The sequence below is a fragment of the Lactuca virosa genome, chromosome 3, assembly GCF_052849685.1.
Source record: "Lactuca virosa cultivar CGN04683 chromosome 3, Lactuca_virosa_CGN04683_v6, whole genome shotgun sequence".
In the NCBI taxonomy this organism is placed as follows: Eukaryota; Viridiplantae; Streptophyta; class Magnoliopsida; order Asterales; family Asteraceae; genus Lactuca; species Lactuca virosa.
The window spans coordinates 42,631,946-42,648,577 of record NC_136428.1 but is presented as its reverse complement, the minus strand read 5'-3'; the positions used below and the strand labels follow the sequence as shown (position 1 = coordinate 42,648,577).

General features: G+C 34.0%; 2 protein-coding genes across 3 annotated transcripts; one reads left to right on the top strand and one right to left on the bottom strand.

Annotated features, from left to right (window-relative positions):
• The first annotated feature begins 10,851 nt into the window (after positions 1-10,851).
• On the top strand, positions 10,852-13,192 carry LOC145165549 (beta-casein (DUF760)). 2 transcript variants are annotated; one of them, XM_079084293.1, is made up of 3 exons: positions 10,852-11,128; positions 11,902-12,173; positions 12,254-13,192. In XM_079084293.1, exons 1-3 carry the CDS (start codon positions 10,982-10,984, stop codon positions 13,074-13,076), a joined length of 1,242 nt encoding a protein of 413 aa, XP_078940419.1. In that variant the 5' UTR covers positions 10,852-10,981; the 3' UTR covers positions 13,077-13,192. The 2 variants fall into 2 exon arrangements, with proteins under 2 accessions (XP_078940419.1, XP_078940420.1); XM_079084294.1 differs by lacking the exon at positions 10,852-11,128 and adding an exon at positions 11,171-11,583.
• On the bottom strand, positions 13,175-15,484 carry LOC145165550 (syntaxin-22-like). Its single transcript, XM_079084295.1, has 6 exons — positions 14,945-15,484; positions 14,449-14,542; positions 14,123-14,262; positions 13,715-14,022; positions 13,542-13,642; positions 13,175-13,467 (listed from the first exon to the last, which is right to left on the bottom strand). Exons 1-6 carry the CDS (start codon positions 15,139-15,141, stop codon positions 13,402-13,404), a joined length of 906 nt encoding a protein of 301 aa, XP_078940421.1. The 5' UTR covers positions 15,142-15,484; the 3' UTR covers positions 13,175-13,401.
• Positions 15,485-16,632: the final 1,148 nt, after the last annotated feature.

Sequence of the window (16,632 nt, the reverse complement as noted above, 5' to 3'; positions counted from 1 at the left end):
ATATATATATATGAGTTATTAATGGAGCTTAATATCTTTTTCTATATGATCATCTGCTTGAGGAAAATTATTGGTTTTGACCAAATTTGTGTATAAAAATATTGAAATTTATGATACTCTTCTGAATGAATTAGTTAGGGGTGAGTTGCTTAATTGAAGTTTTAATCTTTTGTGATTTTCTTGTATATTGTTTTGATCTCTTTTTGAAATATTTATATGATTATGGTATGTTTCTTGGAGATTGTATGCATTAATTTTTTTTAAGTATATATGCAGTTTAAGAAAGTTTGATCGAATAAATCGGGAGGTTAGCTAGGGACAGAAAGTGAGTTGTGTCCTTGAATATTTCATTCAATAAGATGTGCGATGTATTCAATTTTAAAATCTTAACATGCTATTGATGTTATTTCTTAGTATCTTTTCCTTTTTGTCCTTTCTATAATAATCTAATAGTCTATACTCTTTATAATGTGATATCGTGTTAGTATTTCTTATATCTAGTCCCAACGTCGGAATAGCCCATTTGGTAGAGGTGGAAGCCTCTTAAAAGGGTAAAACGAATTAACTAATTTGATCGAATTAATTAATTTGGTGAATTTAACATTTAACGGGCGTTCATATTCATAACAAATACGCATGTGGTACAATTGATGTTAAAACCACCCATTTTATGTGTATGAATCGAGCGAGTCATTTAATTTCTATGAGTCGTATGCATAAAGCTATATCTAATCCCATGAAATTAGTTAAACGTTTTAAGTTTGACTATGTTTTATAATTTTTTTACTGACATGTAAAAAACTTTTAACTCGTGTCATGTTAATTGTCACCATAATTGAGTTCAGTTCAACAACTTAAGGTTAGTATAATTGAGTTCAGTTCAACACGTTAAGATACAAGTGATGTAAAATAGTATGAAAGTACAAAGCTATAATAAGAATATATAAACCAAAATATAAAGTCATTTTAGAACATACAAGTGATGTAAAATAGTATGAAAGTACAAAGCTATAATAAGAATATATAAACCAAAATATAATAATGTAACAAGGAAAAAATTGAGAAGTAGACTGGTATTGCATTTATGTCATTTCGTTTTATCTTTACTTCCCCTGTTAACAGCCTCAGCCATCTCATCTTCTGGAGCTCCAACTGCTAATCGTCACTCAAAGAACAAAGTGTGGCTTGTAAATCAATAACCAAACTATTTAAACAGTAAGCTAGTTGCAACACGTAAATCCACCAGTGGTGGGAATTATTATATAATAAAAAACAAAGAAATTAAGATATGAGTGCTAAAATCCACCAGTGGGGAAGTACCACATCTTATAAAACAGTATTCTTTTCGAATTCCCTTGTGAAAGTAATTGGCTCGTATTGTAGCAGATGATCGGGCCACAGCTCTAGTTTAATAGCTTACCCACTGACGCTAAAAAAGTAAGGATATCCTTTTTTGTTTTCTAAGCACACCCATTTCATCTCGCGTGTATCTATTTCCAATTTTCCATAACAGTGTACTTACCTCAATCCATGTCATCCATCACATAGAGATTTCACCCGTGCTTACAAGCTCCCAACCTATGAACAAAGAGTTGTTAATTTTAAGTAACGTCACACTGGGGTTTTGATTGAGCCTCAGTTCATATAAATCAGAAGATGCGGTTGGGGTATATATGTTCCCCTTGAAAGCATGTAAATCAAGGACAGAGTAAATGGAGGTGAAATGATCCCACACTCCTGTACCCGCTTTAGAAAACAATATCTGACTGTTGTATCTATGTCTAACAACAAGCACATGCCCAGACATTAAACGCGAAAAGACAAATATAGCCCTAACTCGGTATGATCGAGAGGAAAGAGGAAACCATGGAAATGAAGTTGATGCCTTGTGTAACGCACAGATTTTTAACACAACGTACATCTAAAAATTTTCATTTATTAAACATGAATCGTTACAAATTCAGTGTATATTTGTATCACAAATCAATACAACTGTTATCAAGAGAATTTTACAATAACCTTGTGTAAGAATCCAAGTCGGACGCTACTAACTTCACTTCATGATATTAAGTTTACCTGAACCTGAAAGACACACACACAACAAAACATGAAGCTACAACAAGCTTAGTGAGTAACCAAATCAACAACAGTGTTGCAAAAGTCGGCCTAGGCGTCCGATTAATCGGAATCGGGTAGGGCCCGAGGCGCCTAATTAGGAATCGGCCAAAAAAACTGGGATAGGTCAAACTCAGTCAAAATCGGTAAAAATCGGAGAAGATCGGAAAAACTCGTAAATTTTGACTTTTATGTAGAAAAAAATATCTATAATTGTTATTGATATTCATTTGTTTAATTTGTTATAATTTTTAATAAACTTGTTATAATTGTTATATAAATCATTTTCTTAAAATTAATTTCATATAATATATCCAATTCGAGTACTCTCCGCCTAGACCGAATACTCGCTAGGCGCTAATCAGCCGCTCTGAGAACGTCTAACGAGTTTTGCAACATTAATCAACGGGATATCAATTAATTTCACACTTGAATATATCATGAAACATCACTTAGTAATGGTAAATGGTGTTTAGTTTTGATATATAAGTTAGGGAATTTATGAAAAAGTCCATAACTAAATTTTATATCCAGAAAAGTCCTAAAATTTTAGTCTAATTTATGAAAAAGTCTCAAACTAAATTTTATTTACAGAAAAGCACAAAATACCGGTTAAAACTTCGAAAAAACCCTTTTCGGCCGGTTTCGCAGATTTTGCCGATATTCTGTCCTTTTTCGTTAGTTTGCTCAAAATTTTGGGACTTTTCCAAAAATTACATAATAACCAAAATATTGTGACTTTTTTTAAAATTACCATGAAATTAATGGATATTATTATTAACAAATCATTTATAAACATAAAAATATTTTTATAATAAAAAAAAGAAAATACATTTGTTGCTAATTTCTAGGAATAAATTGGTGGTCTAAGTACTATATTGCTTCCTGACCACTCAAACTCTCTACGTTCTTCCTATGCATTGTTGTGGGTATGATGGTGAAATGAACTTAGTTAGCATTCATCTAATGTTGGTTTTCCTCTTATGTTGTTTAACCTAACCACCAACCAACATTCATACCTTATATGTTAACAACCATCAGCTAACACACATCTATAAAATGTGAAAAGTGAACCGTGAATGATAATTTATATGGAAACAAGTGAAGGGTTATTATCTATTTAAATTGTCATTCAAAGTTTACTTTTCACTCTCGATAGATGTGTTTAATTTTATGGTTGTTATCGGGTAATGTTTGGAGGTTAGGTGGTAGTTAGGTTAAAGAACATAATGAAAGATCTATATGTTTGTGTAATGATATTTTCTGATAACACATGATCATATAGCATCATGCCTAATAGCAAGTAGACACTTATTGATTGTGTATTAATAAATATTATCAACTCTTGTATTGGTCACGCCTAACAGAGTACTTCTCACTATGACACCCACAACGATACATAGGAAGAACATAGAGACTTTGAAGTGGTCAACAAACAATAGAGAAGTACATAGTCGACCATTCTATTCCTAGAAATTAGCAACAAATGTATTTCATTTGTTTATAATAAAAAAAATTATGTTTATAAATGATTTGTTAATAATAATATCCACTAATTTCATAGTAATTTTCAAAAAAGTCCCAATATTTTGGTTATCGGATAATTTTCAGAAAAGTCCTAATATTTTGAGCAAACTAATGTAAAATGACAGAATACCGGATAAATCTATGAAACCGGCTAAAAAGGGTTTTTTCGAAGTTTTAGCCGGTATTTTGTGCTTTTCTGTAAACAAAAAATAGTTCGGGACTTTTTCATAAATTAGACTAAAATTTTAGGACTTTTCTGGAGATTTCCTTATAAGTTACTAGGTTACAACCCGTGGAAACCACGGGTAAAAGTTTTATAAAATTTTATTAAACTAATAATAAGATATAACTTTCTTTAAACTTTTATATTGATTATTTAAAATTTATATATTTTTTTATTTGAATATCTCTTATATGTTATTTATGTGAAGACATTTAATATAATTATCATTTATAGAACTGAATCTAAAATTAAGATACATTTATAGGTTATAACACATGTAACACATGGGTTGATAACATAAAAGAGCAAAAATAACAATGTATTTTGAAAATATGTTGCTATAAATGACAAGAATGGTTCTTGTTACTAATTTTTCGTATAATGGTGCAATGCCTGACACATTTTTAGAGACATAAGGGCAAATTTGGAAGTTCACTTTAAAATATTTTAGGCTGAGAAGATAACATGTTGACAAAAATGACTTTTTTATTAGAATATGAAGATTAAAAATGACAGTAATATAATAAACATACATAAATACACCACAATAAAAAACAAATTAAAATGATCAATGAAATACTACCTTCATTCTATATTTATTATCCACTTTGGACTTTTAAAGTCTTTATTAGTTTGACCGTAAATATTTTTGTTGTCAATATATAATACTTGAGGCAAAAACATAAATAGATTGTGTTTTAAATATCTTTTTATTGTAATAACTAATAACTTTCATCAAGTAATATATAAAACAAATAAAAATATTTAAATTCAAAATTGAAGAATATATGTTCAAAAGTCAAAAGTGAACAATCAATATGAAACAAAAGGAGTTTGATTTACTAAAATTTAAAAATAGTTAGTTTTATATTAAATTGAATGTTATGTTCATAAGTCTATTATGGTTATTTTTAATTAATACCTAAAATGCTTTCAAAATCAACAATGTACTTAACTCGAGATTAAAAAAAAAACAAAAACAAAAAACAAAACACTCAAACGTTACATATAAAAAGTACTCTAATTCTCTATTTACACAAATATATTAAATTACATAATTCTTTTTGAATTTCAATCTTTTTGTTATAAATAATTATTTTAAATTTAACTTGATTTAATTCTCAAACGTTACATATAAAAAGTACTCTAATTATTTAAGTTTTCACTCATTTTAAATCTTGGTAATAAAACAATTACAAACATACCAAAAAAATACAATTACCAACTACAAAACATACATTTGCATCGGAATAAAAGAAAAAACTTATAGCAACAAACTTTAGGAGGGGACACTCACACTAGATGATTCCCAAGCCCGGTAAAACAGGAGCTATTAAACTCAAGAGAAGCCACGCTACCAACCTAAAATGGTAATGAACTTTATGATATTCACCAAAATAACAACTAACATAGATTAGGTATACCAGATTGCTCCAGAAAATCAGATATAAATATGAACAGATTATGACTATGGTTATGAATAATAGCCCAACGAATTCCACACAGTTAGCACCAAATGGATCAATTACCATAAATAACAAAATATCCCCTAAACCTATCAACATATGTGTGACATCCTCATTTTCACGACCAGAAAAGACCGATTTGTTTATGGTTCATTTTTAAAATCAGAGTATACTTTTAAAGAAAAGTGTTGCGGAATTTTGTTCCCAGAAAAAAAAAACATGATAAATATGTTATCAAAGCATTTCCGAAGAAATGTATTTTATTCTTTTTAAAACCTTGGGATGTCAACGTCAATACAGAAACATAAGCATAAACAGAACTTACATTCATTTACACTAGTGATCTACAACTCTTTAATCCCTCAGTGTAGTGTAGCTTTATATCGACACCTGTGATACAAATAAACTGAGTGGGTCAGGTTGGGAAACCTGGTGAGTACATAGGGATTTCAATCCCACAATGTTATATCATACATATATATATATATATATATATATATATATATATATATATATATATATTAGAGCTCACAAAATATACAATTTCACCGTATATAAGCAACTTACCCCACCCCGTCAATCCTCACAACGAGACGATCCATACTCTAAAATTAACCTCTTTACCTAATCCACACTCCTGGATATAAAAGTTACCTCTTTACCTAATCCATACTCCCGGATCGGGTATGTCTGATCCATACTCCCGAATCTAAAATTTACCTTCTTACCTAATCCATACTCCCGGATCGGGTATGTCTGATCCATACTCCCGGATCTAAAAACAAGTAACTATGTCCTAACCATACTCTCGGACTAAGGACAACTGACTAAGTCTAATCCATACTCTCAGATAGATGACAAGTTTTAAAGTTATTCCCTCCGTGTATATCTTATTTGTACTCACAAGGAGATATTACCCAATATCCCTCTTAATTTAGTTAGGTCTACTTCGTATCCTAAATCATCATATATTTATCACATACACTCTTAACATGTATTCCAGGCAGTATCAAAACCAGCTATTTCATCTACCTATGTTCTACCCAACATATTCGTAGATATAATATACATAAACAGTTCAGATCTGAAGAAAAAGTTTAGATTTGAAAAGAAATTACATATACGGTTCAGATCTGAAGAAAAAGGTCTAGATCTGAAAAACAAAATACATCTACAGCCTAGATCTGAAGAAAAAGGTTCAGATCTGAAAACAAAATACATCTACGGTTTAGATCCGAAAAACAAAATACATCTACAACCTAGATTTGAAGAAAAAGGTTCAGATCTGAAAACAAAATACATCTACGGTTTAGATCTAAAAAACAAAGAATTTTAAATCTTTCATCTAGCACAGATCTCAAGTAAACGAATAATATGCACACATAAACTCTTCAACAAATATTTAATTCTTTAACAAATATTAATACTTTAATTAATACTTGTATTAAAATCATGTTCATGAAAGGGACTATGCACTCACTTGATAAGGTGATAATTCGGACAACACTTCGCTTCTCAAAATAATCTTCTTTGACGAAACCAGGAGGTTTGCTTGAAAACCGGGCTCTGCACGGGCAGAGTTTCAAACCGAAAAACTCTTTTTCTCGGAGACTCCGGGCTCTCCGAGGCTTTCTTCGGGGGCTAGGGGGTTTTCCTAGGCTTTAGGGGGGTTTAGGGGGCTAGAGAGAGAAAGAAAAGGTTGAAATTGTGTGGAAATGAAGGCTGCCTCGGCCACCTTTTATAGCCGCAAGGCCTCGGAGTACGTTGGGCGTAAGGACTCGGCCGTACATACGTGTCACGAAGCTGCTGGGGCGACGTGTCCTGTTTCGATGCCAAGTATTTCTGAGAACGTTGGGCGTCCAAACTGCGTACGCGACGCGTAATGCGAACATGGGGCGTCCGAAGGTATGCTGGGCGTACCCCTTTGCACATCCTTCGCATTTTTCACCTTCAACTTCTAAAATTCGTAACTTTTGCATACGAGCTCCGTTTTCGACGTTCTTTATATCCACGCGTAGGCGGGATCGTACTCTACAACTTTCGTTTATAATTCGACGGCTAATTTTGACTTTATTTTTAAACTTATATTTTTAACAGGCCGGGACAAGACTGGTCCGTTAAAAATTCATAACTTCTTCATCCGACGTCTGTTTTCGTCTGTCTTTTTACCGTTAGCTACTATTAATGAGACCTTCGATTCTCATTTAGGTCGTGTCGGCTAAAAAATGCTCAATCTATTATTCGAACTCCAAGCTACATACCGCTAAGCCGAAACTTAAAAAAATCATAACTTCCTCATACGAAGTCAGATTTGGGCGTTCTTTTTATGTACGCTCTCGGTTTAACGTACACTACGACTTTCGTTTAGATCGCTAAGGCTAAAAATCGATCTATCGTAAATTCGCTATTTACGTCGCGTAGTGTCATGCAGGTTCTGTCGCGAAACTTCGACAGACCATAACTTCTTCGTTATAGCTCGGATTTCGGCGTTCTTTATATGCACGAAATCCTTGTATCATATGATACAACTTTTATTAAGACTATTCATTCTAAATAGTCTTCTATCAAAAAGTCGTTTTCGATACTTATTGTCTCTAAATTGACTAGCTCGGATCTACGGACGTTACAATATGGTCAATTCAAAATTAGGTATGGTGCTTATACTACTAATCAATATTTTACATAATCAATAAAAGTTCCAAATCAGTTTTCATTTCATACACATCACCTAGAGCATCATAGTCATTAAGGAATGCAAAATAAATAAATAAATAAATAAGTAGTGACATCGTTTTTCATTATCTTCAACTTTTAAGCAGCAAGTTTGATATTAGTGTCAGGATTTACTATTTAGCAACTTCTTCATAGTGTCTTTTGTAAGTGTATATCAGCCTTACCAGCAATAAATATTTCACATACTCACACACAAATTGCAAATTAGAAAAATGTAACCCTACAAGAAAATCAATTGAGATTAGAAAATACAAACACAATGTACCTGTTTAACAGCCAAAGGACGTCTTTGGCGGTATCAATTTTAACTCCTTAGCTTCAAGAAGAGTATAAAGGAAAGATGTGAAATTACAATATTTGAACAAAACCATAATCTGAACACAAAGGCATAAACACAAACACATACCTGCCAACCCAAGTTAGTAAGAAAGAAGATGAAGATATTGAGTTGAGAAGAGAATTCGACCCAATTGACGAACTTAACAGTATTTTAGGGCTACAAATAAGGGGAAAAAATCCCTCTCGCTCCATTATGAACTCGTTGAGAAATAACGCCATGATGCAAGAAGAAAAGGATTTGATGCGGATAATGAGTAAAAATTAAAGACAACACATGGTGGAGGATTAGGATTCATGAAACCACTTTAAGCAACAGTGAACAAAAAGAAATTTATAGCAGTAGATTTCAGTTGCATCTGATTATACTATGTTGGATTCTTGTACGGTCTGTTCATACCTAAATACCTCGATTATCCATCGCTAAGCTTCAAAAATCAAATGGTGTTCCCGAATTTAAGGGTACAGTTCTTTAGTACAGAGGCGGTGACGACCTAGCGATCTGTTGACCGCCACAAATTGAAAAAAGGTCACCAGATGCCAAAATCAAAATCAGAAGTGGAACCATCAATTATGGCTGCAAGTTGAGAGAAGGGGATATGGAATCCTTCAAGCGACTGATTCAAATGTAAACGACGAAATCGATTTTTGTTTTTGGCTTTCTGAAATTTCTGCTGGTGTACCGGTATCCATAGGAAGAAACAACAAGAGGGGAAGAAAGAAGAAAAGGAAAAGATACTAATTAACATGGAAGATATGATTTTAGATGTTGATTTTTTGCGATTTATAAGGAAAGGGATGTAATTGTGCTCACTGATTTTACTGAATAGTGAGAGAGATAATAAGACGAGTTATTTAGCATTGAAAGTTTCTGGGTGGGGAAGAAGGGCATAATCGGTATTTTACATTGAAATATAAAGGAGCGAGGAGATGACAGGTGTCATAAAAGGATTGTTTTATTATAGATGGAGATGTAATGTCTAAAATTTTGTTGGTGTGTTGATTAAATTTGGGTTAATGACTCGTAAAGGGTAAGGAATTTTGCCTCCTGTGAACATTTAATCATTAAAGTTATTAAAGTTTTTTTGTATGTGATTTACCATTGAACTCTCTTTTCGTGTTTAAAAAATACCAATAACACCGAGTAGTGTAGGTTTAGCCGGTTTCCAACGACTTTTGCATCTTCGGTTATCTTTTCCATCCAAAATCAATTTTTCGGTCATCTTCTTTGGATAACATTAGCTAAATCTCATCTCCCTCATCTTGAAGAAGACGGAGGTTCAAAAATCAATTTCCAAAATGGGGAAGATGGTGTGAAACCCAAATATGTTCTTATATCCTAATGTTAGGTTTTTGTTGTTGTTTTTATTTTTGCATGTTATTGAGTGTTCTTGATGATAACAAGGTTGGGTTGATAAACAAAACGAGATTGGAGATTTAACCCATATTTAAGGAAACCTAAACATGTGCTTCATCTTAACCAAACCCATCATATTTGATGAAATGATTTCTTAAGATCTTAAACACACACAAGAAGATTACCGGAGAAGATAAAAATCCAAAAAGCAAAGATGAAATACCAAAAGTCACCATATTTAAGGAACACACATAATGCGGTGATGCAAAAACCATTTAGGTTCATACACATAACGATTTATGGGTTTGTTTTAGGTTTCAAAATCGATTTAAGAGTTTCTTATAGGCTAAAAAATCAAAGATGCAGGTTGAAAACAATTTTTAGGTCTGTTTTGAACACACACATTTATGGGTTTGTTTTGGGCGGAAAATATGATCAGAATCCCACCGGAGGTACCAAGGTAGTCGGAGATGATGCTAGAGATGTCAAATAAATATTAACATATAAGGTTGAAGAGAGTGGTGCTGAGACCACCGGGCTCCACCTCAGCTAAACACCCTCCTTCCTCTTGGTAGTTCGGCAACCCATTGCGGAGGAGAAAAGAATTTGTGCCATGCCGAGATGGAGGGCGGTGTTTGCCGAGTACATCTCAGCTCCACATTCTCTTTGTCGAGCTTCTCATTCTTCCACTCCCTACAGCTTAAATATATTGATGTTTTTTAAACACCATAAATAATTCAATAATAACTCGTGTACAAAAAAAAAGAAAAAAAAAACACTATAGCTAGATATATTTATGAGAGAAATTAAATATCCTTCTACAATATATTCTTACTTATCTTCCTATCTATGTTAAACAATAACAAATGGATTAAAATATTATTAAAAAAAATTAAATATGACATATATCATCATTTGACATGGGTAGAAGAATAGTAGAAAAAAATTATGGGAGGATATTTAATTTCTCTATTTATAAAACAAAGTTAATTACGTTAAGTTTCTTCAACATAAAAAGCCTTGCCAAATGGAAACTTTATTAAAGATATTAAAAATAATATAAAAATAGGCTATGGGGGACATGGGCTCCAAATCCAAACACGCCGTGCGAGACTGACTCTTCCCTAGAACGTTCAACAAAAATATCTCTACTCTGCTCCGCTCCCCTCCCCTCCCCTCCGAAGCCCCCTTTTTCCAATCACCAAAACCAGCAAGGCAACAACTATGCAAATCTCCGGCGGCGTGTTGACCGACGTCACAGCCGTATTCTATCCGTCTCCGACTCCTCCTTGCTGTGCTAGGTCTCATGAGTTCCGACATGTCCATGCCTTTTCTGACTCTAGGCCCCTTCCTTCTCTCGGCTTTCTTAAGGTAATACGCTCTTCATTTGCATTTTCCTTTTTCTATGCTTGACGTTTAAGCCGTTTGATATTCGTACAATTAACGTAATTTGCCTTTTAGGTACTGTAGTAATTAGTAAATTGTTTCGGAAGTAAGTGCTTGAAAAGGTGAAATCCGAATCCGATTGACTAAATTGAATCTCGTTTCTTTCTAATTTTGGGTGTTCTCCAATTTTGATTCAAGGCTTCAAAGCTTCTATAAATGGAGTTTCAAGCTATACTCTCGTATTATATATTTGTGGTCTGTGGACTGTGGTCCTAGGGGAGTAGGGGTGATGATATGGAACTGAAATTAATGTTAAAACTTTTTTAATGTACGAGAGAGCTGTAGTGAAGACATAAACAGAGGGAGTTTCAAATTGTTCACAAAAGCTTGGATGACTATGACGACCTAAAAGGGTTGAATTTGACACATTATGCTTAAATGTAAGTTTTGATCACATTACATTAGGGGGGGGGGGGTGGCATCCTTCTTTCTGATATACTAATCTCTAATTAAGGTTATGCAGATTAATGGTCTCATATTTCTACTTGATTGTGGTTATAGTTTTATACAGCAAGTGGCTCCCCAATCAATAATAGGAATTCAAATACGTTATTGCTAAACATGTCCAATTTTAAATTAATATGTGGTTTAAGTAAGCCCTAAAGTGAAAGTCCTAAATCCTATTGTTATGCTTTCTTGCCTATGTTGTCAAGTGCTTACAATTGTCTTCATGATTCTTAATTTCTTGTGTATTATAGAGCTCTCCATTCCCCATGGCAAGAGGTGGGGCCGAATCATCCCGAACCAGAAGCTGTATAGCAAAAGCATCTGGCAGTTCAGGTCATGATTTGGTTCCAGTAGCGCCACATCAGCTCGAATCTCCAGTTGGTCAACTCCTGGAACAAATTTTACAAACCCATCCTCATCTCCTCCCTGCAGCCATTGATCAACAGCTTGAAAACCTTCAAAATGAAAAAGATGCTCAAAAAGAAGAACGCCCTCCTTCATCTATGGACCTCAGCCTTTACAAGTGAGCAACTTTGCTATGACCTTTCATATCATATTTCCTAGAGACAAAATTTATCATATCTTGTAGTCATTAAATTTCAGGAGAATAGCCCAAGTGAAAGAAAAAGACAGACAGAAGATATTAGAAGAGATAATGTACTGCTGGATTGTTCATAAATTTGTGGACAAAGAAATCTTAATGATCCCGAAAATATCATCAACCTCGGATCCTTCCGGAAGGGTTGACTTCTGGCCAAACCAAGAAATGAAGCTGGAATCAGTCCACTCAGCTGAAGCACTTGAGATGATACAAAACCACGTAGCCCTCGTCCTCGGGGACCGCCTCGTGGGGCCCTTACAATCCATCGTCCAGATCAGCAAAATCAAACTCGGAAAACTATACGCTGCATCAATCATGTATGGATACTTCTTGAAACGGGTGGATGAAAGATTTCAACTCGAGAGATCCATGAACACGCTTCCGGAAGGTTTCAAGGAACAACAATCGAGTTTTGCAGACCCATCGGTCCCGCAAAGCCCGTTTTGGGATCCGGATTCGTTGATCCGGATCCAGCCCGATTATGACATGGAAGATGAGGGCTTAACGGGTGGTGGTGGTGATGATGATAAGCTGTATAGGTTAAGATCTTATGTGATGTATTTGGATGCTGAGACACTTCAGAGATATGCAACGATAAGATCAAAAGAAGCGATTTCTTTGATTGAAAAACAAACACAGGCTTTGTTTGGAAGGCCTGATATTAAGGTCTCGGAGGATGGGTCGTTGGGTGCTTCTAATGATGAAGTGGTTAATGTGACGTTTTCTGGGTTGACAATGCTGGTTCTTGAAGCGGTTGCTTTTGGGTCGTTTCTGTGGGATGCTGAGAATTATGTGGAATCTAGGTACCAATTTTTGAAAAGCTGAGAAATTTTAAATGGCTGAACAATGTATTTGATTTTTTTTTTTTTTTTTTGTAATATTTCACACTTGCAACAAGCGTATATGAAAGTAACACAAGCCCAAAGATTAGATTATAGTTATATTACCGACAAAACATCAACAAACGACATAAAGAATCAGATAATCAGATTTACATAAGCAAACAAACACTATCTATGATGCGAGGAAACAAGAAGAATCGGCCACCTGGCCTTAAAGAAACACACATGCTCAAAAAAACGTTTCTTGAAGGCTGCTATTTATCACTTAAAACAGGTTTGATTTTATTTATTTTGGTAAATGTTGAGGATCAAGCTGCAAGAACTATGATCACTATCAGAAGCACAATTCCAAGAATCACCAAAAGCAAGCAAGTCTGCATGAAAAATTAAAACTATTGAGCAGCAGTAAAGACAGGAAAAACTTAAGTAATAATATAATATAATTTACCATGGAAGAGTTTGATCTTTGAGTTTTTGATGCTTTTGCAAGATGGGATTTTGCCTGTGAAGTGGCAGCATGAGAATTCTCAATGTTGGTCCCAATATCATCTGAAAAAAGAATCATTGAGGCGTTATAAAAAGTTGAAATTTTAACAAAGTGAAACGAGAAAGCTTTCTTACCAATCATTGCTCCTTGATCATGAACCAAAACAGCAAGATCTTTGAAAATTTCATTTACTTCCCCAATTTGATTCTGGATCTCTTGTATTCCCTGATCTCTTTCCTCAATGATCGCTTCATTAAATGCAATCTCATTGTCCAACAACAAAACCTCCTGTCTGAAAAAACCCAAAAACAACTTGAAAAAATTGTTAGTCTGCAACTTTCCCTTACTAATCAAGTGAAGAACTTGCCTTTTGGAGTCCACAAGAAGAACACGTTGTTCTTGAATTTTGTCTGAGCTTAAATCCATTTCACTGGCTGGATCACTAAAGAAAAAGTAAAATAATTAAATCAACCAGAATTCTACATTCAGATTTTTTTTTTTTTTTTTATATAGAATTTGGTATGCATTCAATTGCAACTTACCGAGAAGGAAGAGAAGATTGAGGAACAAAAGGTGTGTAAGCTGTCTCCCTTTCAGCTGAAAGTCTCTGAGCTTTCTGAAATTCTTTAAGAACTGCTTGAAAATCTTTTGCAAGTTTAGCATCAGTAATCTTTTTGCTGGCCTGCACAAAACATGATGATTCCACCACCAAGAAACATGAAGAAAGAGAAGAAACTGAAGAGGGGTTTTATGATAATCAGATATTAAGAAACCCACCAACTCAAACCTCATGTCTCACAGCCTCACAGGCTATATGAAGAGGTACTTATAATACAAATACATTGAGAAGAATCAAAGTGTCACTTACACTAACATCAGAGTTATGATCTGTTTCACTTGCTTGCTTGAGTTTATCTGAAGTATCCTTCACCAATTGCCCAATATGTAGTCTGGTTTTGTGCCTGTCATGTGAAAACCACCAAAAGACAATAGTCGCCATCATTGTATACAGTTGTCATACAAACTAGTCAAAATGATTATAACGATGAATTCATGGAAGGCATTTTTATTTCATCGTCGTTTGTATGAAAGGAAACAATAATGTGGTTGCACTTTTACAGGTTTTATGGTTCATAACAAAGCGAAAGTAAAGCTACAGAATAAAATAGAGTTCTTCATAAATCCTAATATTTAAGGATGCGTTGTTGTTTGTGATCTATAATATACTAGCAATCACAAACTAATTATACATCAAACATGTTAAATCAAATGTAAGAAACTAAAACGAATCAGGTTTGTTTTGAATTTTAACCCTGGTTATCATAACTGAGTCGAAGTAAAGCTCAAAAATGAATCAGACGTACAGCTTTTCTCGAAGCTCAGGGGTGTCTTTCGGAGTACCAAGGGTATTTACTAGCCTCTGAAACGTAGAGACTGCCGTATTGATCTGGAAAATTCCAGAAGCAACAGCTTGAGTCGGATCCTGTTTCCTCATGCCATTGTTGTAGCCACCGCGTCTCGAATTGAGCGGGCGACCAGCTTCGATATCTTGAAAACTCATTATCTTATCTTGTACCTCTATACGATAATCCTCGAATTGAAATTTTATAAAACAAACAACAATTCCGATTGAGATGAAACCCTACCGATCGGAGCAGGGTCTCGATCAAAACGGTGAAATTACTGAACCCTTGTTCTGCAACGTGGATCGAATTAGTATTGATCGAAAATTGAAATTAAGGCGCCGATTGAGGTGAGAGAAACGAAAGGGACAGCAATGATTTACAGGTGAATGATGTGGTGGTGGTGGAAGAGCAGGTATTGCATTGCCGGCGATCCGAAAGCAAACCAAAGGGACACGTGGAGAGTGGGGACGTAGCTCTGTAGTTTACACTTAATAGTTTTCGAAATTCGGAGACTCCAAGGGGCGATTTTGTAATTTTGCATTGAGCATATAGGAATAGGATTCTTCTCGAATAAAATAGACTAGGACTTGAACCTTCAACCTCAAGGAGGGAGGGCAACCTCAAGGAGGGAGGGCAACACCGGATACCGCTGAGCTAGAAGCCCTTTGGTACCAAATTTTAATTATTCCCATAATATTAACAAAATATCATAGTATATGGTTGTTTTATACAATAGTAACGATAACTTGATATCTATAAGTCATAAGTGGGTGATTCGTGTTAAATTGTCCAGAGAAACGATAACTTGATATCTATAAGTGGTCGGTGATACATGTTAAATTATTCAGAGATAGATTAAACATAGATTTCATGCACAAAAATACCATAGAACATAGTTTGTTTGCCAGCATCTAGATATAGATCAGATGTGGGATGGTTGCACTTGCATATGTTATTCTTGTGGGCAAAGTAGTATCTATTTTGGTGTAAATTATGTCTTCCTCGTTTTCAATAGTTATAACTTTTTTAGAATGTTTATAAAAATTATCATATTTAAACCAAACTAGTTACCTTTTCTTAATCAACATTATTGGGTTTATTTTTCTATTTTTCGAGGATGTTTAGAAGATCTATATTATGGTATTTTAACCACTAAAATAATCAAAATCGGGGACTACTTATCAGGAAATGATGTCTTTTAACAAAGCATTATAAATAAGTATGGTTGTTAAGATTTCAATCTTAATCTTAGGATCCTACAAACGAAAATGATCACAATCTCATTAGGATTGATTGTGAAGCAATAACTATATTAAGATTTTAGGATACCCATTAGGATCATAAGATCTTACCTTGGTCCTTGTTCTAAAGTTTAGTTTTAGTCTTCAAAGCATTTTATGAATGGAAAAATTAAATTCCTAATAGTGTTTTAAAAAAATGCATATAAAATGGTATACAAACTAGAAAACATCTCAAATTACAAATGTATAATAGGGAGCATGCGCTTTATGGTAAAGTACCTATCTCGAGAGTAGAGTAGTCCACCAACAAGTTCTCTAAGTGGAAATCAATCAATGGTAACCTATATGAATACAATTGAATGAACTACAAACTCTAATACATTATGTAAGTTAAATACAAATTCT